Source organism: Metopolophium dirhodum, chromosome 9, assembly GCF_019925205.1.
Source record: "Metopolophium dirhodum isolate CAU chromosome 9, ASM1992520v1, whole genome shotgun sequence".
Taxonomy (NCBI): domain Eukaryota; kingdom Metazoa; phylum Arthropoda; class Insecta; order Hemiptera; family Aphididae; genus Metopolophium; species Metopolophium dirhodum.
The window spans coordinates 25,844,174-25,868,930 of NC_083568.1; the positions used below are offsets into that span (position 1 = coordinate 25,844,174).

At 32.5% G+C, this 24,757-nt stretch overlaps 1 protein-coding gene and 1 non-coding gene across 12 annotated transcripts in view; one reads left to right on the plus strand and one right to left on the minus strand.

Moving 5' to 3' along the window:
* LOC132952934 (RNA-binding protein Musashi homolog Rbp6) overlaps nucleotides 1-24,757 on the plus strand; it is a 401,189-nt gene that overhangs the window by 292,550 nt on the left and 83,882 nt on the right. For all 11 annotated transcript variants that reach the window (XM_061025455.1, XM_061025453.1, XM_061025459.1 and 8 more), the window contains one exon: nucleotides 24,483-24,531. In XM_061025455.1, coding sequence (XP_060881438.1) covers nucleotides 24,483-24,531 — 49 coding nt within the window. The remainder of the gene's footprint in view (nucleotides 1-24,482; nucleotides 24,532-24,757) is intronic.
* Nucleotides 4,601-4,673, minus strand: Trnar-ucg (transfer RNA arginine (anticodon UCG)). Its single transcript has one exon. It is a non-coding gene; the product is annotated as a tRNA-Arg (tRNA).

Below are 24,757 nucleotides of genomic sequence, written 5' to 3' on the forward strand. Positions count from 1 at the left end.
AAATTGTCTCTCGATTCGGGTCACGGTGGTCGTAATAATAATGCAATTTATATTATGATCGATGCGTGTTTTTCAGACAATATTCATCAGGGATTTAACGTAATTTTTTTCTTAATGATGGGCGCCACTTGGTATTACATTTTACACGAATAAAAAAATCAACCATATTAGAAGAAAATATACACTCGTTATTTTATTCGATTTTCATCGTAAAACGGTAACGATTTCGAGGGGTCAAATAGTTACAAACGGTGATTCCGTTATCCAAGTCATGACATTATATCCGGTCTCTAAGGTACCTCCTACATTCGTTGCGTGACCTAATCTCAATTTACACAGAAATCACCCCTTCCAATTGCGATGTCAGGTTTTGTCAAATTCTCGGAAACCCGCGATTCTCTTGCAGTGTAGTTGGGATGTAATTTAATTCGCTCGCACGAACGACATAATCAACCCCGCACCAATGCAACACCAATTCTGCAAAACGCCCCTCATTTTAAATAAAATAAAATCTACAAAAGCAAATTAATACGTTGTAGTTATAACTTGTATAGGAACTAGATTAAAAAAAGAATTAACACTTATTTTAAGTTATTTATATTGAAATTATTATGATATGTAAACTAAATCTTATCAAATAGCTGGTGACTTATAGATCGTGTGTGATAGGTTGATATCATATCTACTTGGTTGTTGTCAATTTTCTTGTTAGGACCTACCTATAATACACTATAGGTGTTATCCAAAATGTAGTTTACGTTTTGATGTAGTAGCCTATATAGGTAGTAGGTACCTTCATATATAAATGTTATAACCTATAATAATCATATAACATGTAATATCACAACATTATAATAATATTGCTATAAATCAGGTCTTTGAGATAAGTGACCACTGACCGTATACACTCACGTTTTTATTATATATAATTATATAAATACATAGTTCAAATAATTGAAGTAGCTTTATGTGCAATTTACTACCTACCTACCCATAGTTATTTTGCTTAGTCCGCACACTTTTTGTACAACTCACGGCCTAAATAATATTATTAAAATATTTCGACAAGTCAATGTATAAACGTTATGCCTATAATTAGGAATAGTATAATATTATTTCTTATAAATAATATTATTTATTACATAATAATAATATGTGCATGGAATTTCAAGAGAATACCTAGTTTAAATAAACGGAAACCTGTGAAAACGGAATATTTTTTTTGGTCCCAATGGAATCCGTTTTAGATAAAGTTTAAACACAATTATCTTTTTTTTATATAGTTTTGATTTTATAATTGTTAATCAGTTGATATACTGTGCCTATACTAATATAATATGCTTACACCATAATAATACATATTATATTGTACATAATAATAACGTTTATAATTTTTTTTAAGGTTGTACATTTCCGTGATTTTAAGTTTAAACGTTACCTTTTCGTTTGTTTAGGGGAACGGCTTAAATATTTCTGACCTAAAAATTGATTCGGGGTGCCGAGACAATTTAATTACTGCACTACTGCAGTATAATGTAAATCCGTCCCTGCAGATTGCGTACCTATATATTTACCTACCTACGTCACAATATATTAATGTATACGACTTGTGGTTCAGCTGCTGTAGTGACATAATATAACATTAAGTAAACGATAATAAAATTATGCGCTGCAGCAGCATCCGTAGCAGCAGTTTTATCGTATCATATAATATTAATAATAATAATAATATATATAATTTATAAGCGACGTGCAGTGCAGTGGTGCAGATTTGGTTATTATTGTAGGTACCTCTACAACTACTGTAGTTGTAGACGTCACAATGTGATGTGCATTGTATATATTATTATTATTATTATTATAATATTATGACGGTACGACTGCGTCTGCATGATCGGTGGATGGGCGCGGGTGGGTTTTCCGCATTACCCATACACGTTGAGCAGCAGTTAATTGAAAAGTTTTCGCTCGCTGGTCGTCGTCGTCGTCGCCGCCGCCGCCGTCGTATATTATATACATGTATAGTGTATATTTATGTACATATATAATATAATTTTATAACATGCGCGCGCGTGCGTGTGTGTGTGCATAGGATTGAGCCCGTGTTCCCGAGGACTAAATAATTATCTGTCGGACGGACCGCGTTTCTCGACCGTCACTCGTGTGGCAGGGTGGTGGTCGACGAGGGTTGTACGGCGAAATCGCCGCGGGGGCGGACGGGTCCCGACTCCGGGGACTATACGAGTCTACGGAGCTCACTCGAAACAGTTTATATAGAGTTTCATTTGTCACGTCCGGAAATCGGCGAGCGGCGGCGGGCGTCGAAAAGTTTCGTACCTATAATGTACGCCCGCGGCTCGTCCGGCCCGCCCGATCCGGAAAATCATACTGTACGGCCTGCTGAAGTTCTGTGCATAATGCGACGTTTATGTTGCATAATATTTATAATAATATGTTTTGAACACTGTCCACTGTTGCTGCTGCGAATGTGTAGGACCGCGGTCTTTTCACTCGGGAAATTTGTATATAATATTATGTACAAAATGTGCACAGATTCCATATGTACGAAATACTGTAGACGACAGTGATTTTGCGCTCCCTGTATACCTACGTCATGATAAAATGTGTAATAATAATATAAGTATAATTATATATATATTATTATATTATTGTAGGTACTTATTGCATTTTGCGGGCATATCCCATTAAAACGGTCTGTTATTCTCTCGGGAATTCGAACGTCTTATATACTTCACCGCGTGTATTAGTCTTCTTAGTATCGTTATCCGCAGCTCAAGAAAAATAAAAAGTTCTGGAACCTTCGATCGACAATCGATCCGATATCTCATACAACGCAGCTAATAGCCTCTCCTCTCCTTTTATTGGAAATATCGTTATGCAAAACTGATTTCTATATTAATTCAACATTTTGTTTAAAAAAAAAACCCCTGTTATCTGACTCATTATATTTTAAACGGTGTACTTGGCGATGACGTTTATACTATGATCCATTCATATAAACTAAATAAAAAAGTTCTCGACTACGGACTAAAGCTCGCCGCTCGGTATGTTATAATAAGTTTAAAATCAAACGTTTTTATCGTTCTCGTGTAAAATCGCATAACATGTAATTATAATATTATATATAATGCATATTGCATACGTATCATATTGTATACTAATGTATAATGTATTTTAGCGTTATAAAAATATTTACATATTCTGAGTAAATTCGTGACGTCTATGAATCGCGATGTCGTCACCTCGGGGAGATTTGTGCGCGGGGTCTGACGGTATTATTATCTCGCTTTTCCGTCTGAGCCTCCTCCAAACACCCCCCACCATCACTGAACATCAAACATCATTTAAATATTATATCTTAATATATTCTTATGTCGTTATTAAAATCGCAATGTATGTACACTATACAATGGTATGCATATTGTATAATATAATAAAATACGCCGTAGTGATACTGATACACGTTTAACCACCATCACACACGTAATTTTTTTTTATTATAATAAATACAAGGCCTCGACCTGCATTGGTCTACATAATTATATAATATTATATTAATTAGGTTAACATGATATTGGTGTATTGGTGTATACTATTATTTATTTTGCTCCCGAATAGATTTATCACCGGCTCCGATAAATGTGCGACTATACGATTGCACGCTATACGATACCAGCTACCTATATTGAATATATACTTACCGGACAGTGGACATTGTTGACAGGCGAGGCCACGAGGGGAAGTGTTAAAATGTAAATCGTATAGGTGCTATTTGTAAAATATTATATTACAGACGCTCTAATATTCTATAATCGCTTCGGTTTACAAGAGTGAATATTTTGAATTTTGATAACACGAACATTATTTTCATGAATGGTGAAAAATAAAACCTATTTTTAATTATGTTTTGTAATCACTCGACATGTTTCGGTTGCCGCAATGGGAGGTTCAATTTATTTTAAATCCAAATCTTACAATTGTATTATCATGCATATATTATACTAGGAAACGCGATGTAATCGAGAATGTTTGGAAAACAAATTATTTAATCTCTTTTCTATGAATATTACCCATGTAACATAATATTATAATGATCGATTTTGACGAACCCATTTCACAGCCATGTGGATCGTGCCGATGGCGTACGGCTTCAAAAACTCGAATTAAATTATTCCAGAAAAATGAATTGCAATCAAAAGATTCAAAACCGTTTCACCTTTTAAGATAAACGGTCTACGTTATAAAAAAAATATTGTACCGGCCGAACGTCAAACGCTTAAATAATCTAATTAGTAATCAGCTGAGGGACCTACTGAACTATTATAACAATCACTGCACGATAATAGATATGACACGATCGAGCCGATAACAATGATATGGGCGCTTTCGATAATAATATGAACCGGCGGACGGTCTAATTTTAGCTACGATATTATTGTCGTCTCCCCCCCGCCGTGCGTCGTAGACCAGCAGCGGTGGGTGGGCGCGGGAGTGGTGGGGTCACAATGACCAAGTCGAACGTCGTCTGTAATATTCGTAATCACGGTATCGATAAAAATTAGGAAAAAATTCTGGCGTGTGTCCCTGGTGGGGGTCGAACCCACGACCCCTGGATCCGAAGTCCAGTACGCTTTCCACTGCGCCACAGGGACTCCACGTCGGCTAAAATATTGATTTTATATTTAAAGTAGACGATATTGAATCAATAACATCACATGAAATTAAATTATACTATTTTATTATATTAGACCGTCGTTCGTAAAATCGCCCGTATACTTAATGGTTATTGATTTAAACAAACGTAACAATACGGCTATATACAATATTAGATTAAAGTAGTTTCGGCGATGATGCGTTCTACAGAACTGTTGAAATTTAATAATTTTTCTTCTGACATATTATATTTTTTTTTTTTATATACAATATTTACGAGATATTAACTTATTTTATACATTTATAATTTGTATTATATTTTATCAAAAAAAAAGAATGCAAATTCAAAATACTATTTGTATCTAATATAAATTGTAGGTATGCTTAATAATTTTTATTATTTCATAAATTTATTGTGCTATTGTGCTAGACGCTAGTCTGTTAAACTGTGAAAAAAACTCAATTCCTCTCTCCTGCTCCTTCTCAAAAAAATCAACCTAATCATGATGTGTTCTATCTATCGGGTATAATGTGCTCGTTGTATACGATAGCTTACATCAGGTAACATAGCAACACCCTCCTGGATTTCATACGCAGGCCCTCGTCATAATATTATTTGCTGTAAGATTTGACTGTGGGATACATTTTCAGTTTTCACTCTGCAATATAGTATAATATAGTCGTGTAGTTACATTAATATATTATTATATTACAATAAATATTATTTCAGTATTTTTTTGCAATATAAAACTATTGACAGTACAATTTTAGTTACGTTTTTAAAGATTCGTTAAAATTTAAAATCAAATTAATTAAACCTACTCTACATTCTGAAAATTGTATAATAAAAGTGTATCGCGGTGCATATGTTTTGATATAAACTACAAGAGTTATAAATAAATACATTTTATACCATAAAAATGGTCAATATTAGTGCAATGCCATAATTAACTATACAATAATATTAATAATTATATTATTATTATCAAATGTCAATATTTCATTACTACTTACCTAGAGGGCGTCACAATTTTTATATCGTTATTTTCTGTCAGTATAATATTATGCTTAGGGCCGTTCTTACAATGTCCGGTTAAAATAAATTCACACTTGACGGGCTGAATTCTGCCGGTAATAAAATCTTTTATCAGTCGGTTAAAGTTAACCGACACTTTACCGGACATTGGAAGGAAGGGTCTTAGAGTACGACATAGTAACATTAACATAGCACCTAGATTTAGAGTACCTAAGTAATCTACGACGTATACTATCGCTGTGATAACGAGTCTGTTTTTGTTTTAAGAACTACCTATTTATAATAATACCGCAGTCCGAATTGTACCTAATACATTCTATATACATCCTGTATACATTTTTCTTGTGACGTTTGCAGTACCCTAGGTATGTCTAGACATGAGGCACATTAAACGACTAATATCATAGATTCATACGACATAATACACTTATAATAAAAATACACCAGGTTATAGTATAGCTGCTATAATTATAGGTAATCAAATTATAGAAATGAGATTATTAATACACAATATTATTTTTAAATTTATTGAGAGTCGTTATAAGAGTTTTTGCATGTTAAATTAATTCATTAAAACTAGATATGCATTTTACATGTTAAGGAAACGTAATTCTATTATGTAAATAACTGCTATTTTAAGTGTTTTGAAAATGTGCGTTTTAAATGGAAATTGTTTATGTTTGAATGGTAATTCTAAACTTCCATTAAATTAATGTTTAATTTAATTTAATTTGTCGGAGTAAAACGTTAAATGAATCTAATTGCTAAAATCGTAAACAATCGTGAGCATTTTGGCGTCTTTAAAAATAATTATGAATTTAGTATTACCGTGCTGCAGTTTTCTTTCAATTTATTACTGGGTGAATAATGTATATGTCACCGGCAATATGGATAATTCAGGTATTTTGAAAAACGCCTAGACATTATGTATACTGCCGACCCATTTTAGGCAATGTAATTAAAAAAAAAAATTTCAATGTTATTTTATATATAACCTAGGTATTTTATAAAATACCTAGGCGTTATGTATAATAACAATTTTTTTTTAGGCAGAGTAAAAAACAGTTTATCATAATAGGTTATAATATTATATTAAGATTCTTATAATTATTATATATTATTATGACTCATATTACAAAATTTAATTTTTATCTATTATTATATTTTTATACATAGGTATTGCTATATTGCTAATATTACTGTTGTATTAAGTACTATTATTTATACATTTTACTTAAACTACTAGCTTCTTATAGCAACATGTTGTAGAAAAATGGCATTTTGAAGTGCAGAAAACATTACATTTAAGCCAAATGCACTGTTTGCGATTTTTTAGTATTTTACCAAAGTTCGAACATTAAATGTTTATAAAAAAAATTGAAGAAAACACTTCAAGTTGAAAACCAAAGCATTATTTCGACTACTTATCGTGTAAAAACACACATAATTTTAAAATCAGTACATTCATCACTCTGCTCAGAATCTAAAATAGTTGGTTGTATTTTATAAAAGTAATTATTGAGATATTTGTGTTGTAGAATCAATTACCTAAAAATTATTTGAACCATTTATACCCACGGCCAAATTATGAAAACGTAGCATAGCTTAGTGATTCGCTAATATTTGCGCCGATAATTGCAACAGTATCGTAGAGCATAATATTATACAAAGTTGGAATATTGTATAACTGCATATTATTAATTATTATTATGCTTGTATACAAACGGTTCATATTATTCTGTACACACTAGCATTATTTCAAAAAATCTGTATATTATACACACGATGAACGTCGTTGTAACTTGCCGTGTAATAACTGCATCGTTCTATATTATTACCATCATCATATTATTTTCTGACGCCTCGTAGCTCCGCACTCGCCTTGCAGAAAAGTATAATAATATAATATATTCATATATTATAATATAGGTATGTAGGTATTATAATAAATCAACGCGAATGCCAACCGAGAGTGGAGACTGCTTTTATAGGTGGGTATCATCTATACACGAAGATTTCTCTCATCATAAACGACTTTCGAGAAGAATGTTTAAGAGATTCACAAAACAGCATCACGAATACCTTTCCATCACGTCGGTGGCTGTGATGTATACAGATCGTTGTGTATAATAATAGTATACGCGCGCCGTGCGTGGGTATTTTCGTTATATGAGTGTGCGAAAAATGCTTCCACGCGTTCGGGGTAGACCATAAATCATATAATGTATATACAATATATATATACACACACGTTCCTGGGTACTTTGGCGTGCATACAGGTGAGGAGGTGTGAGCTGAAGCGACGACTACTAATATCTCGAAGAAATCGTGCAAACAACTCGAGAATTTCGAAGATAGATATTTATGGTTTCGAAAAGCGCTTTCCTACATATACCTATACCGCTAAATCATACATTTTGTTGTTTACTTTTCAGCACTGCTTAGATATTTCCGATTCCCCCGATCAAAAGACATGATGTTATATCTATCTGTAATGCCCCGCACGCATTCTAAATCTTTACTGTTTTATAGGTATAATGGAAATGTTATTTCGTTATATTATATTCATTTTAAAGCTCACTTCATTCTATGATTGTATTATATGCAATAGTATCATGTTATTATTTATACCTAACATTTACATTTCTCGCCTATTCAATAGCACAGTCCTTCGACTGTTTTCCGCGATATATATACCTACCTACCTACATACCTATATATACGTTATACACTGTCGGTCGCTAGCAGAGTCATCGATTTCTGGGTGGCGCGTGCGGCGACCGCTATTTTTCAACGCGCGAAACCAACACTTTTAAAGTTTTTACCGGAACGAGGCGATAACCGGACACGCAGGTGAGTTATGGCGTTTAACCGTTACCACGTGTAAAGTTACAAATAGCCAGAGCACCCTATTGCGCGGACTCACACGCACACGCGCACACACACACACACACACACACACACACATTTGTGCGTTCGACCCTTACACAGCACAGACACCGCACTTTCTCTTGGCGCACATAAAACCGGAAACGAGAATATATTTTCCTGTTTAATCCTCGCACACGTCGCGTACCCACAACATATAATATACTATCTGCTTCTGTCTGTGTATATACAGACCACTAAAACTGGCGTAGAGGGGTAGTTGTAGAGGGATAGTTGTAAACGAGCATACTCGGAACCTTGAGCTGCGTAATCTTATATAATAATATAATATGTATATATATAGTATGTATACAGGGCGAACCGCAGCCATTCCGTTTCTCTGCGTATACCGCCGAAGCGGTAAAACGATACTCGCGCGTAACGTGCGAGTTATGTAATAATAATATAGATGGGTATAGGCATCGCATAATATTGCGGCGCAAACTTACGCGTATGTAAACCTATTTATTTTTGCTCACCTGCCCACCTACCCGAATGTATAAATCTAACCAAAAACTAATCAACTAACAGAAAATATCATGGTCATTCACTCACCACTAGTATAGGTAAGTAGGTACACATGTATTGGCGGTATTGCTGTAAATAATACCTATATAATATGGTGGGCGATTGCTTCAAGTTCACCAGATCGGCCTGCTCGAGTTTGTAGAACTTCACCTGGTTTCACCCACAAATTTCTGAACGCGTCTGTCTACAAATCTCATAGCGGAAATTCATCAACTCGTGGTTTTCAGTACACTGAAAAGACCTTTGCTCGGGTTAAACATTTTTCATACTCGCCGCGAGCGGGTCGATGACCACACTATATCAGTCGGTCTTCAGTCTGTTTTATCTGTGTCCGTCTGCGCTGTTGGCTGATTCAAGATGATTCTTAATCGAACGGTTATCGTATTGCCGTCTGCGAGTGTGTATATGTTATATTATATTGTGATGATAATTAGGCGAATTCAATTTCTGAGGATTACATAAAGGCCGGATCAAAGAGCGGTATTCGTAGGTTTTTGTAGGAAAATGGATATTGGATAGTTTCATGACATGCTTCTACTTAATACTATTGCGGTTAGTCGGAATTCATTGTTTTTACTTTTACGTTTGGAAAATCCAAGTAAAATCTTTTGAAAATAGTTAAATAGTCGAATGTGACATAAATACATAATATAGGTATAAATATATTATTAAATATTGTTCTGCATCATTGTTGCTTTGGCGTATATTCATACTTAAATAAGTATATTATATACCTATATACTATATGTCTATATACATCGCATATTGTATTAGATGTACATCGTTTATTATAAAATTATTGAAGCCAATAGTGGTATTATATGGTTGGATAGGTTGCAATTTATTATAATTTATATTATTTCATTGTAAAAAAATATATTATTATAATATATATTATTGTACATTTAATTTTAACATTGGAAATTACTATCGTTTTATAGCTGCTACTGGGTATTATCTTAAAATTTATATATAATAAATAAATTCTCAGCAAAAAGATAATATTTAAAAAGAAACATTTTTGAATTATAAATTATTGAGATAAAATATTTAATTTAAAAAAATTGTATTCAAATAAACGTAAAATATTATATTTTCTTTTTATGTTTTCTATAGATAATACTAATAATTTAATCCCAAAGTACTGAAATAATTTTTTTGAATACAGTAAGTCTTTCAACTCATCTCTGCACTGTCATATTTATCTCATTATTTTCTGAAGTATTATTCTTAACCCTAACCAATTAGTTTATAAATATTTGAGTCTGTTGAAAATAATCGTGTTTAGGTATACCATGGTAGGTATAAATTGTAAAATGCATCGGAAGGGTAAAAAATGAAAATGATGTAAAATGCAAATAATAGAATCCATGTATTCCATTTGTTCTCATTATCTTAATAATCATTATTGTTGATTATTATTGTTATTGTTATTAACGCCAACGAGTAATTTGCACTCACTATACGATAGACAGTATAAAACGCTCTATTAACAAAAATTCTGTGTCGTATAAATCGGTTTTGGGGTTTCATGTTAATTTTATTATGCACTAAGTATATATAGTACTAACGGCTATATATTGGTAGTGTAGTGGTAGTGGTGGCGATGGGGTAGTAAATGTTGATGCCCCGAGAAGGTCAAAATATTCGGGCCATTCCAATTATTTCTGGTTTCGAATATTCAATGTTAAACCTAATTTCCCAGAGTTCCATAAACTATCATCTCTCGCTCCCCCCCAAACCTCGCTTTCACGCTAAACTTTCCCTGTTCTTGCGCCCATGTTTATTACACATAACATGTATCCACCCTTGCAAGCCTTACGATATAATTTCCGTAGTGTGTTGCGCGTAACCGAGTTGGGCCCGCAAGGACTTTGGCCGTTCCGGCCCGAAACTTCTCATCTAAATAGTAATTCTCGTACTGCGTGCCGGAAGTCGTGATCGTTCTGAGGTAAATGACAATTTCGTATCTGCAGCATCGCCGGGACAAAAGTGAAACAATAATAAACATTTTTAGTACCCACTATATTTCGCACCAGTGAATAAACTGTTTTCAAAGCATAATAATAAAGTTCATAGTTGTGGAAAATGTGTACCTATATTATGCAGTCGTAGTAGCTACCTATTTTTTTTATCCACAATGGAAAAATTCGGTGAGTTATAAAAATAATAATAATTATCTATTAGCCAATTCTATGATGATAAATAATTATTATATTAGTGATGGACGAGGCCGTGTAATGGGTTTAATTGTTACTATTTAAATTCCAATACATTTTATTATTCCATTTTGAAATCTTTTAGACATAATGTTATACGCAAATAATAATAATACGTTTTGTATATAATATTGTACTGAATATAGTGGATTTGCTTGTATGTATTATTATATTTTATATGTGCGTGTGTAAAACGAAATATGACCTCGTGAGATATAGTCAGTGATGGAGACTAGGAAGATGAACTTCAATTGTTGTTCGGCGGTCAGAGAGAGGATAAAAACTTGGTTTCTTTAAAAGCTTTTTCTAATATTTCGAACTCTGACGGTCGATCGGAAAATACAAAATGTTAGGTTTAGTTTTATAAGTCATCAAATGTCACCAAAGAATCAACTTTTGTATAAGAGCATAATATAGAAAAAAATCATTCCAGGAAATAAAAATAATTGTTGTATAAAGAAAACAGTGGCATTGTGTTGATTTTTTTTTTTAATTTACTAAAAGTGGGTCATAATAAATAATATAATATTATTATAGGTATACAATATTTCACTTAATATTTTACATTTAAAAATATTTTATCAGCGTTGGTTTAATGAAATTAAATATTATCTTTATTTGAATTATAAGTCAGTGTACAAATTAACTCAAAGTATGTTTATTTTTTAAGCATTTTGGACGAATCGAATGGATACTACTATAATAATATTAACCTTAAAAATTCGGTATACCTACAAATAAATATACATAAAATATGTCTGAAAATATATATACATTTTTATGTTACGGACGTATAGTTTCTCATGTGAAAATAAAGCAATAAATGTATATCCACGCCATTCCACGGTGTGAAACATATTTTACTTAACGACTTCGCGTAATCAACGCGGTACTGTACTAATATGTTAATGCAAAATTATGCATAAGCAAATAGGATTGTAATGGTCGGGGGAAACCCAAACATGGTTTTACTTCGCTTGTTTTTTTATTATTATTATTATTACTATTCTTTGGAGCTGTTGCTTTGGGGATTATTAAGTTCATTTGGACAGCGACAATTCACCGAAATTTATTCGATTGTATTGTTTACGCCAATGTAGAATATAAAACATTCAGGGGAAGTGTGTTTTATGCAAACGAGTACTTTTTTGTTTTGTTTTATATTTACGCCAGGTTTTAACCATTCCTTGCCCACCGAAAGTGAGTTGTTGTTTTAGGTCTTCATCCGCATTTGTTTTCATAGGCGAAACACACAAAGCTTTTTCCGTCATTTTTATTTAAATTTTCCAACTTTATCCGTCCGTCTACAACACCGTTGTCGAGTAAATATATAGTGGTTGGAGTAAAAGAGGATTTCGATTCCATGCGAGTTCTAGTAGGAGGTACACTTATGACTTATGAGTCAAATAGTTCATATAGGATTAATTTATAGTTCAGAGTTCTCATTCTGTTTTTAAAATTGAATTGAGGTGTATTGTATTTAATTAAACCAATTTAATACAACTATTAGTTTAAAACACTTTTCCATTAGACCTATTTAAATTAAAGAAAAATGTGGAATTTAAAGTTCTAGTTTTAAATTAAATTACAAATAATATTAATTGTAAATAATTTAATTATTGCTATGAAAAACTTTCCTTATCGACTTTTGCCATTCGTCAAATGAAATCCATAGATAGAGAAGTTAATTTATCTTAATCTCGTTGGTATGAAAACACTTTTAACTTGGTGACAGGATATTATGATTAAAAATTATTTACTTATTCAATATAGTTTAATTATGTAAGTATATTTTATCTGGTATGTCTAATATCTACTTGAATTCAGATATAATACGTTTGATTCTTTTAAGACATAATTATTATTCTACTGCTTGCGTTGAAAGGATTTTGTCTTATAATTAAAATTCAATTAATTCGAAAATAAGTCACATTTGCTTGGGAATGTTCAGTTAATACTTGATTACTGAATTTAATACACACTATTATTTGTTGGCTTCTAATAATTATTAATATGTATTTGCTCAATTAAAATTAAACTATTATAAACTAAGTATGTCCAATTCATAATAAAAATCAATAAACACGAGTATATTATAGAATAAATACCATTCAAGGCGGTATATGAATATTATACAATACTTATTGATTTTGGTCATAAGTAAAAACAACGTAATATGGTTTGTGATATTCCGAACATCCAAACAATTAAAGTTAAACATAGCGTATGTGTAACTATTTAAAACTATCTACTCTGGAATAGATCGAATAGATTCGGTATTATTTTCAATATAATATAGTGGAGTTGGCCATTGGTGACGAAGGTTAAAACAAAGTCTGCTATTTTGGTCTACAGCTTATCGTATGTGGATCTTTAGATTGAAACTCAAATAAAAGTTTATGATTATTTCGTCGAGATACCGAAAAAAATAAATTTAAATTAAAAACATAAAGGTTGGTGCTATCGGAAAGGGATTTAGAATTTACTGTCGATTACCTGCGAAGAACGTCCGCTGTCGTATTTTCTTGGTGATATTCTCAGAAATATACGAGTACTGTTCGTGATGGGATCGAAATCCTGACATTGGCGGGCTTTGCAGTATTTGATCGTTTAAACGTTTGCGTTATTGTCTTCAGAAATAGTATATAGTCATCGTCGCGCCGCGCAGCCGTGCGTAATATTCGGCCGACCGAATAGTCTCGCAGCAAATAAATAGACAGATGGGTGGAATAGCGGGGACGGTGGTAGCGAAGCTAGTAGACAGAACAGACGATGATGAGACAGCGGGGAACGTAGTCGTCGAAGGGGTTAGCCGAGATAAAAGAATAAACGGCATTCACTCGGTCTGACACTAATGAGGAGGGCAAAACTTTGTCGGCAGTGCTGGTGGTGGCGGCGTAGTCTGTCACGGAATTGCGTCGGAAAATTGCAAAGCGTATATAGGGGCTGTGAGATGAGATGACAACGGGGAAAGTACTAGGGGGTACACCATCATCGTACGAAACGCGTCGTTGTCGTTGTCAAGTCGGCCGAGTGCATCGTCAGCAGGAAAAGCTGCAGTGGCAATACCTGTAGTAGTAGCTATATACGTATATAGTGGCAGTAGTAGTGACACGACCATCGTCACTATATATATATATAATATACATGTAGTAGGTACCCCTGTCCATAATAATAACATTGCACTTTAGACTTGCGTATCTCTCTTGTTCGCCTCCGCATCGCCTTTATCGTCGCGGATCCGACTGCTGCCTTCGCTACCACTCCACTATCTTTGCTCTACGTCTAATCAACTCGATGACTCACACGCGCACATATATTATAATATATACACATAGGCGTACACTCACACGTACACCCTCCAAAGGCTTCAGTACTTCATTTTCTCCCTATTTTTTTCATCATATTTTTTTTTTTATAACTCTTGACAATGTTATATACTGCCACTAGCTCGTGGTGTATTTTTCACTTACGAGAGCTGCACGAGTGTAATTCGAAAACCGCAATTTTGTCACGAAACGATTATTATTATTTTTAATTTTTAAATTTCAAAGGGGATACATGTTCCTCTTCAGGGAGCTAAATTATTGCGTACAACCAACCAACAGTTGAAGATTTATTTTTTATTTTTTTTACCGTCACCTAATAGTGAAATATGCTTGTGCCTCTACTATTTTAATTAACTCGTACGACGTGATAATATGATATTTAGTCATATCGATTTTTCCGTTAAAAAGTATTTGAAAGAGATAGGCTTGTTTCAAAAGTGTGATATATATTTTGACCATAGTTTGGTTTAAAAAATAAATTTACTGATCATCATGTCGTTTTAATTTAAACGTGTCTAAAATGCCTAAATGCTAACAATCTTAAATTAATAGATAGGTAAAACCGATTTGCAATAAAAATAAAAATCGTATAACAGTATAATAATGGGGATCAAAAAGAAAATTATTGTATTTGTATCTGATATAATACTATGTTATGGTCGGCAAAGTGTCCAGTGAATACGCAACTGGGACAATATATTTGGTAGTGTCAGAAGTGTAATTAATTAAACCCGAAAGGCCGGGAGTCGAAAATAAGCATAGATTAGCATAGTAATGACGAGGTTTTAACCCCCGTATAGAGCCATGTCCATCACAAAGGGGATACCTCGGACAATGATCTCGGTCCTAAAAGCAAAAGCACATAACACCCTCTCTTTACTTTAACATTATGACGTGTTGGTGGTTAAATCTTCCGTCCAAAAGATAAGTGATTATGATAGGAGAACGTGTGCATATTAATTTAACGTATATACTATATATATATATGGCGTAAGTCTTGATCGTTGGCTGCCTGTCGTTAGTGTATAGTACTATACAGTACTGCACTACCCTTCCATTCCCACTATACATAAACATAGAAATGGATGAGAATTGAGAATGAGAGAATAGTTAGCGGGTGTCAAATGTAAGGGTTTGAGGATAATTGAATCCAACCAGCTAATTTTCATTAATACAACGAAAAGAAAGAAATAGGCAGGATAGATCAATGTAATCACTCTAGGGTTGATCAGGCAATTTACTGCAGAAACAATAAGTTCCTTACAATTTTAAAACGTTATGTTTGAGCGTATTCATAATAGGAGCGAATTGAAGAAATATCAAAAGACATCGTGAAAGATTAAGTATTCCGGTAGGCGATGCTTTGGTGTGAACGGAAATTAAATTCATATATAAACAAATCTGGTGATGTAAATAATATTATGACTATTACGTGAAACAGAGAAATAAATCATAGTATAGCCAGTATAGGTGGTATTATAAATCGCTTGGAATACAAACACACGAGCATTCGTTAATCAATTTCACGGCGTCCTGGGAAAAATAAGCAGCGCGCTTTTGCAGTGGGTGAGAGGCACAGTATACCAAGTTTTATTAAAAACTCTAGATTTTAAGTTAAAAATTGCATTTTGGAATAAATTGCTTTGGAACGATACGGGTCGAGAATATATGTATATTACGCTCAGTATGTAGCGGCTGCGGCAATAGCAGAAGCAGCTGGACCATAATGCGTGTCGTGAAATGTGATTTTTTCTGGAGAGAGGGTAAATGTAAAAAAAAAACTTTCCGTGTGTAAAAAACCGTGAAAACCTCGGCGCGTATAGTCTGGGCTGGTGGGCGAGGCCGCGGGGGTGAACGCAATGAGCGCGTGGATTGAAATCAGTTACAGTCGGGCGTAATATATTCCGTCGGCGTCTGAAGAGTTTTACGGAGAAATGTGACGGACAGAAACGTAATTAATGATGCCCGGACGACGACGACGACGGCAACGACGACGGTGGTTATGGCGGTAATAATCGTTACTAATAGGTACTAGAAGGGGTGTCTGTGTGTGGTAGTCGAGTACGGAGAAGGGTTGTTTAGTCGGGTGAGCGGTGGTTGTCAGTTGCAGTGGTGGGATAAAACACAAAACCGTGTCCGGTTCAAATGCCGCCCTTGTGCAAGAGCCCGTGACGGAAATATTCGGCGCTCGGGAACACGCAAAAAAAAAAAAAAACCGAAACATGAACATTTCTCTCGAGGGTAATATTATGTGGGTTTACGTAGTAGACTCAGTCGTTGACCGGTAGGCTCTTTTTAAGTCTGAGAGTTTAAACGGAATCCATGCTGGTGCAAAAAAAAAAAAAAAACAATAAACATATTGATATATTATAGACTATTTAGGGGTCGAATAGTAACGATAAGGCTTCCTTGCTGCTGCTGTTACGTGCATATAAACAAAGTGTCGTTGTTTCTGAATACAATTCAGGTCAACCGAACATCATAATATATTGCGTAGGTGGTGTTTACAGTTATTCAACACAAAGACGTGTGACAACAGCATTAAATAATATCGTCGTGTACCCTGCAGGTACGTCATATAAAAATAATTATACTCAATAAACTTACAAGAAAATTTAAAATAATATTTTCATTTTTCCTCCCTTGGTATTGTGTCTTTTATTTTCCGTGTAACTATAATACTAAGCAACATAATATTATATTATAATTAACAAACGTAATTGATGGTTGACAATAATAAATAATATTAATAATAATATTACTTCTCCCGCTGTATAAATTTAAAATGTTTATTATTATACAGTCATTGGTTGAATACATGTTATAGTATAAATCCGAAAACCTCCTACGTATTAGGAAGTGATTTGATTAGGTTATTTGATCGAGACGGTAGTAATTCTCGATGATGACATGCAATTATATCGGAAAAAGGGTGAAAAAATGTCCACTTTATTTTATAGTATTTCCTGTTGAAAAAACGCGTTTGATTATTGGCGATTTATATTGCTTTTGTTTTGGTTTTGCCATTTTTCAGAGAAGGGTATCGCTTTGGGAAAAGATCTGAAGGTATATTATAGTTTGGTGATAACTTGTTGGCAGAAATGAAATACAATAGAAATAGCAAATATAAGCCAGTTAAAAATAACTATGTAGGCTCCCTTGGTAGTAAACGGACAACCAATAGTTGTTGTTGGCCTTAAACAAACAAAGTCGTATCAAAAGTCCGGCTCAGCATAAAATTTGCTTCTGGACTACTTATGGTAGCTATATGTATATGTATTATTATTTATTTTATTTGTTCAAATAACCCCATTTATTTGTATAATAAACTTATCGACCTAAAGTTTTTTTCTTCTGTGAAAAACTTTCAAAAACTCATAATCTAAAAAAACCCTTTTGACACAACCACCCGTAAAACTTTTCCGAAAATTCATAGAATTATATTCGTAAACATTTAATTAATTATAATATTTATAACAAAATATAAGTGCCCAGGTTAACTAATTGTATTATATTGTAATTTGTTGAATTCGTGAATCCTATTATTATTTACTATTATTAAAATCTTTAATACATTCTAAATGATTATTGTTTATTAACAGAATATGACGTGTAATGTATAATTGCACTATTGGGCCAATGCCCGTCAAATATCAATGTAAATAATTAAATAATCTTACCAAAAGTAAAACTGTTTGCTATGCATTTATTATTTTATTTAATTATTATTTCAATAATTTTTGCTATTAAAAAAAAAATGAGAATTAAATTAAGTGAGTAATTACTAATTAAAAAATTAAAATAACATAGCAATATTGAAATATTTTGTTGTAATTTTGGCAGGTACATAAATATAATCGTTATATTTTGTTAAAGTAAAGCATTTAAAATACCTATTATATAAAATAAAATTATCATAGTATTATAGCCCGAGCCTAAAAATAATTTACCATTATAAGAAAATCTTATCGCAGGTATTAAAAATGTATTTTTTTTTAATGTTAATTTTTATGCAGTTTGTTTTAATGTTGATTTAAAAACTCGTTGTAAAATGGGTATGTAACATATTGCTTCTGTTCGGAGATCCTTCCCTGCAGGAGTATACATAATTAGGCTACATGTATGTAAATTACGACATTCATTTGTATTTTCGTTAGGACTCATATATACTTGAGTACGTCGTTAAGTCCGTTAGCGTGGTCCAAAAGAAACGACTGTTTGACCTGACGAGAGAGGAAAAGCGTTGAATTTCAAATTTTGAACGGTTTCATGTCTGACAAAAACTGTTTATGTGTATATATGTGTTTATTCTAAACGTGTCCGAAGGGTTGGACGATAAACCATGTGAGGGTAGTATAGCGCACGTTTATTTAATTGCCGATATAACTTTGTATGACCCAAACAACCCTCACCTCCATAACGTCCCCTCCAAAAAAGTTAATAGTAAATATTGATAGCTCTTTCCCAAATTTCTATGGTGATTATAATCTGTGAGGGTATCCCTAAACATATTATATTCGTATACGTCGGGAATTAATGGCGTCGACACAAGTACTTAGTCCCCAAGTGCCAATGCGGTTTTCTTATACGCGTGTATAGTATGATTGGAGGGGGGGGGGGGTGGTTAAAACTTTGTATACACCAACTTTTGTTACTCCTATTCGCATCCTTTGGTCTACCCACAATTTCACACCATTTTAGAATTTGGCATGGTACCAGAAGCAGATGAGTTAGGAATTAAAATTCGCGGTGAGAAAAAAAGAACATTATATTTATTGTTGATAAAGTTTTCACACCCATAAAGGTTTTTCAGACACCGTTTTTCGTTTCTTTTTCATACTCGTTTAAACGAGTCTTGTAGTTTGACCTATAGAGAACATTAAGCAGTTTAAGTAAGAACAGAGGTGGTAAAATACTGATACCACCGAGCACAATAAAATCGGCTCAATGGCACGGAAACTGAATGATAACGTTTTCGGGGCACGGCGAGTAACTGGCGTCAGGAACTTTGGAGACCGGATTTCCTTTGTTTTCCGGTAGAAAAATAATGTTGAAAAAAAACAAGAGGAGAGAAAAAAATATAATCATTGTTTAGTGAATATAAGAGGGACGAAAAATGTGTTCACAGCACGGAAGAGATAATTTCTAGTTTTATAAAAATTTTGTGAAGGCTATCCTGGTGTCCTTGGAGAATCTCTAAAATGTTCAATTATATTATATAACTAAATATAATCTGTGTGTTTTCAATTGAAAGTAATCACTACCTACCTACTTTTAATAAATTTACACGCTATTCTCGGAGGGGTGGTATATTTGCTACCGGAGGTTACTATATAGGAGTAGGATATGAAATTTATCATGTAATACTCTGAGTTGAATGTGGATTTACTGAATTTAGGTGAAATGAGAAAATGTTGACCCTCTTAAATAGTTATGTTAAGTCAGGAAAATATAATTTCTATTTTATGTTCATAAAAATGTATTTGAGAATTGTAAAATGTATTTTCTTACTATAAGAGTTAAAGGAAATTTAATTTTGAAAGTGCATTATACAATATACAATTATACACTCGCGATTTATGGGATTTAGTTAAGTAATACAAGGTGAGTTTAACCAAGTTTAAAGATGTGAAAGATGTATTTAGGTTTAAAATTATTTGACACAACATCAATATAATATAAATAATAATTAATAATCATTTTAAATCGCATTTAATAATTTTTATAGAACAGTTTTTTCCTATTAGTTTTTTAACTGTTGTATCTATCTTATTGTGTGTTGGTTTATGGAAATTTATAAATTAAAATACAACTTACATAGTGAATAAACTGAAATTTACTATAAATTAGTTATTTTTGTCTTTCGAATAATATATTTACAATAACTAAAACAATTGCAGTTACAATTGAAACAACGCACTATATTTTTTATTCTTAAAAGTAACATTTAATATCGTATTATATCCATTATTCACGCATATCCTTTTATAATTAAATATTTATTTCAAACTTACTGATATTTGTTAAGTCTTGCGAAAATTATCTCTTTGGCAATATAGGTACTATATAGGTATAGTATAATATGTGAAGACTGTTTAGTGTGTGAATTATTGTTTTTCAATAATTATATTATTTTAACGCTTTTAGTATAATATATTACGGACATAGTTTTTAGTTCAAATGTTATTTGATAAAACATAAGATTTATAGCAAAGTTCGATATTATTTTAAATTCAACACATTATTGTTTCTAAACTGATAAATAAATGGTGCCATAACGTACGATTGAAATCCTCTTACGAAAATTATATTTTCGCGTTTATGGTTTCTAACTTACGTATATTTTTGTTTCTATAGATAAACTGATACTATAAGATATAAGTTATTACACGCAAACGTTAAAAGTATGTACGCGTATTCGCATCTGACCTTGTAGTTCCCTAAATGTAGGATTTTGTGGAATACTACTTTTAATTTTTTGTTGCTATTCCATAATAACATTTTATCATATTTTATAATATTCAATTATTCATATTCTGATTATAATCATCAGACAAATATGTTGGACTAACGAAGTCAGCAGTTGAATACGTATATCAATCGGAGAGAATACGAACAAGTTTAATTACACAGTGGAGGAGAATGATGCTATCAATATCGCAATAAATATTCCGGTTCTTTTCGCCATTTAAAATACTTTTTTCCTGACGAGGATTATATTTCACAAATGCCGGTATACTCGTACACGTTGAAATAAAGTGTGGCTGTCATTGTGTTACTAAACTCCCACTGAACCATAATAAAAATGAATAATTACATTTTTATTTTTGTAATTATTCAAACACCCGCTTCACTTTCGCAGTCATATGCTTTAATTTACAATTTAATTTTTAGAGAAATTTTCTACAGACTCTTGATCACATATAAAACTGTTTAAATAAAATATCCTCAAAGATTTATAAATTAATATTTGATTTTACACACAACAGTACCTATCTATAAATTGATTTGGTTAAAACAATTAATATATTATATTTAAAATATTCTATTCATGATGCTTGTTCACGTTTATTGCAGGATGCTTAAATTTTAACATGTATACAACTGTTTGATACATTTTATGAACATTTTTTCTTCATAGGGTAAATGGTTGGCTCTAATATTAATATTGCTCATCAGTACGTAATTGGCTGTAATTAGTTTCTTGAAGTATCCCTTAATCAAATATTAAGTTACCATGAAACAATCGAAAAACGCGTCCAAGTAAATTTATGGTATTCGAAGTGACTTTTGTATGTGTTATTTCTTAAATAATTTAGATTTCAACTTCCAATAAAATGCAAAGTTATACAGTCTCTCTATCTCTCTCTCTCTATATATATATCTATATCTATATATATATATATATATATGTATGTATATTTATTATTTTTAAAGTTCCTAAATCGCGCTGGAAGTCACGATTTACATCCTCTTAAGAAAATTAAACCAATAAATTTTAAAAGTTAAACAACTTTTCTCTAGTACCTACCGTCCGTAAGCGTATTAGTGTGAGTTATGAAAATAAAAAATGAATACCCCTCGGCATTAAACGAGGACCATACTTTAAATGAAAATAATTTCTTTGTAATAAATAACTTCTTATCAAAAGCACCTCTACTAATTGGATTTTATGAATCATAATCACATAGTGTAGCACTCTGGTTACCTCTCTGTGGAAATAAAAAAAATATTCGATAATTTCCATACTGTTAGTATTGCATACACACATTGATTCTTCGATTACGAATATCGATGTTTCATTAATATTTATAATATATAATATCAATTTCATATAATTAGTTATATTTATTGTATAATATTATAATACATTTACATGTTCTGGTGTTCCGAGAAATATTTGAAATGTATCTGTTCAAGTTTGTGAATCAAGTGTATAGCATAATAATATATTATATTGAATAAAAAATTGGCCGTCGTACAAATAATGTGTCAGTAGTTTTAAACGTCGTCGGTCGGCCAACGAAGCAAAACTCGTGTACCGACGGCGGGACGGAGCTGAAAATCGAACGGTTGAATGAATGTAGTCACACATTCAAAGTTTACCAAAACAAACATTTATTATAAAGTTTTATATTTTTTTCTCCCCTTCAGCCGAAAAGTCGGGTCAGCAGAGACTTTTGGCGCCATCGTCTACCACAGATTCTATGCCGCACACTCGAATTCACTCGGAAGGCCAGAGAGCTGTATGCATTTTCCTCTTGTATATATATTATTATTTTTTCTTCTTTTTGATTACAGCGACGACGTTAGATGTATTATTTCCCCCACTATCTCTTCACCACTCCCAAACATGAGGCTTTTCGGAAGTTTTTGACTCGTTTCACTTAACCTTTTAGTGGAGGCCAAAAGTTCTGATATAATATAATAATATATTATATAGATGTTTATGGTATCTCCGCGCTATTTGGCATTTAATTCTCGCCTCCTCCTCAAACTTTTAAGCGTTATTTTTTGCGTCCCATTCTTGAAAATAGATACAGCTTGACGACCACTGCCAGTCGGAACTGCTAGAGCGCTCCTCGCTGTATAAAAGTGCTGTAAAAGCTGTTGCGGATGGTTGGTAATTCGCCGAGTAAAATAAAACTTAACGTGATATAATATTATATTATTATCATGTGGATGATTTTATGTCATCGAACTTTGTAAAATGTTGTATTTTATTTTCCCATTCCTCCTCCTCGCCCTGTTCGTTAATAAACTTGGTGGCGGCGCTGCTGTGATTTATTAGTTGGGGCACTTTTGTAACCTTATTTGTCTACCGCTTATTTAGGATCTCATCCATTAACCAATTACTGTGAGCGGCTCTCTAGTGAGCGATGTATTATCTTCATATTATGGAGTTTAATGTCAAGTCGTGCACGCATCTACAAATATAAATTTTTTGCATTAATATATACTATAGTAGTATAGAACACATTTAATACAAAATACATCTAAAACGTGCTAACATTGCGTATTTGTTGAAATATATAAGTCCAAAATCACGGAAAAGGTATGGATATTAAATTGCAGAAGGAAATCAATCGTTTATAATATTTTATAATAGCTATTGAAAATAAATTGATATAGTTGTATTATCTTTAACGAAAGATATTTTATACTTTACAGAACGCTGGGTTTTACAACGTGAACCGTGAATATATATATCTGCTGAATGTATACTGTGTTTTGTAGATAAATATTAAATAAAAATAAATAAAGTCCGTAGTCGATTTGTTTATTTCCGTTTATTTCATGTATGACACACAACTATGTAAATGGCTACTACTTTAGTCAATATTGTTATCAGGTAATCACAGAAACACACGAGCAAACTCGCCAAATTAAAAAAATACTTTAAACGACCTGATGATAATGTGTTGTGAAATTGAACACCTGTACGAATTATTATGGAATAAAATATTACATAATTCATAAATATTAATGCACTAATAACCATATATAAGTATAGAGTTGAGAAATACGGCCAAAAAAAAAAAAAACCCTGTTCTTTATTATATTACTCAGTCTACGCCACTGTGAATTATTTTATTATATTATTTAACAGTTCTAGTTGTGTGCTTGAAATCGCTCTGAAACGCAAAGTATATATTGTAATGAACCTATCGAATTTTGTAAATGCTAATACTTCCAATATCGTTATACACGTGTTTTGTATAAGATTGCATCAAGACATTTATAATATTATCCATGTTTGTGTTTCAGATTGAAGACGCGATGTTAATGTTCGACAAACAAACAAATCGACACAGAGGTAAGTTTGGTTTATTTCCCAGCTCTTATTATTATATCGTATGTAGGCAGGTAGGGACAAGAGAAATTGCTATCCGTTAAGCGATCATATATATATATTTTGTTTTTTGAGAAAGGAATCCAAGAAATGATTTTTTTTTATCACCGCAAAGGTTTTGGACAAAAAAAAAATAAAATAAATGGGAAGGAAAAACGTCTACCGACAAATTTGTTGTGCGTTTGATTTA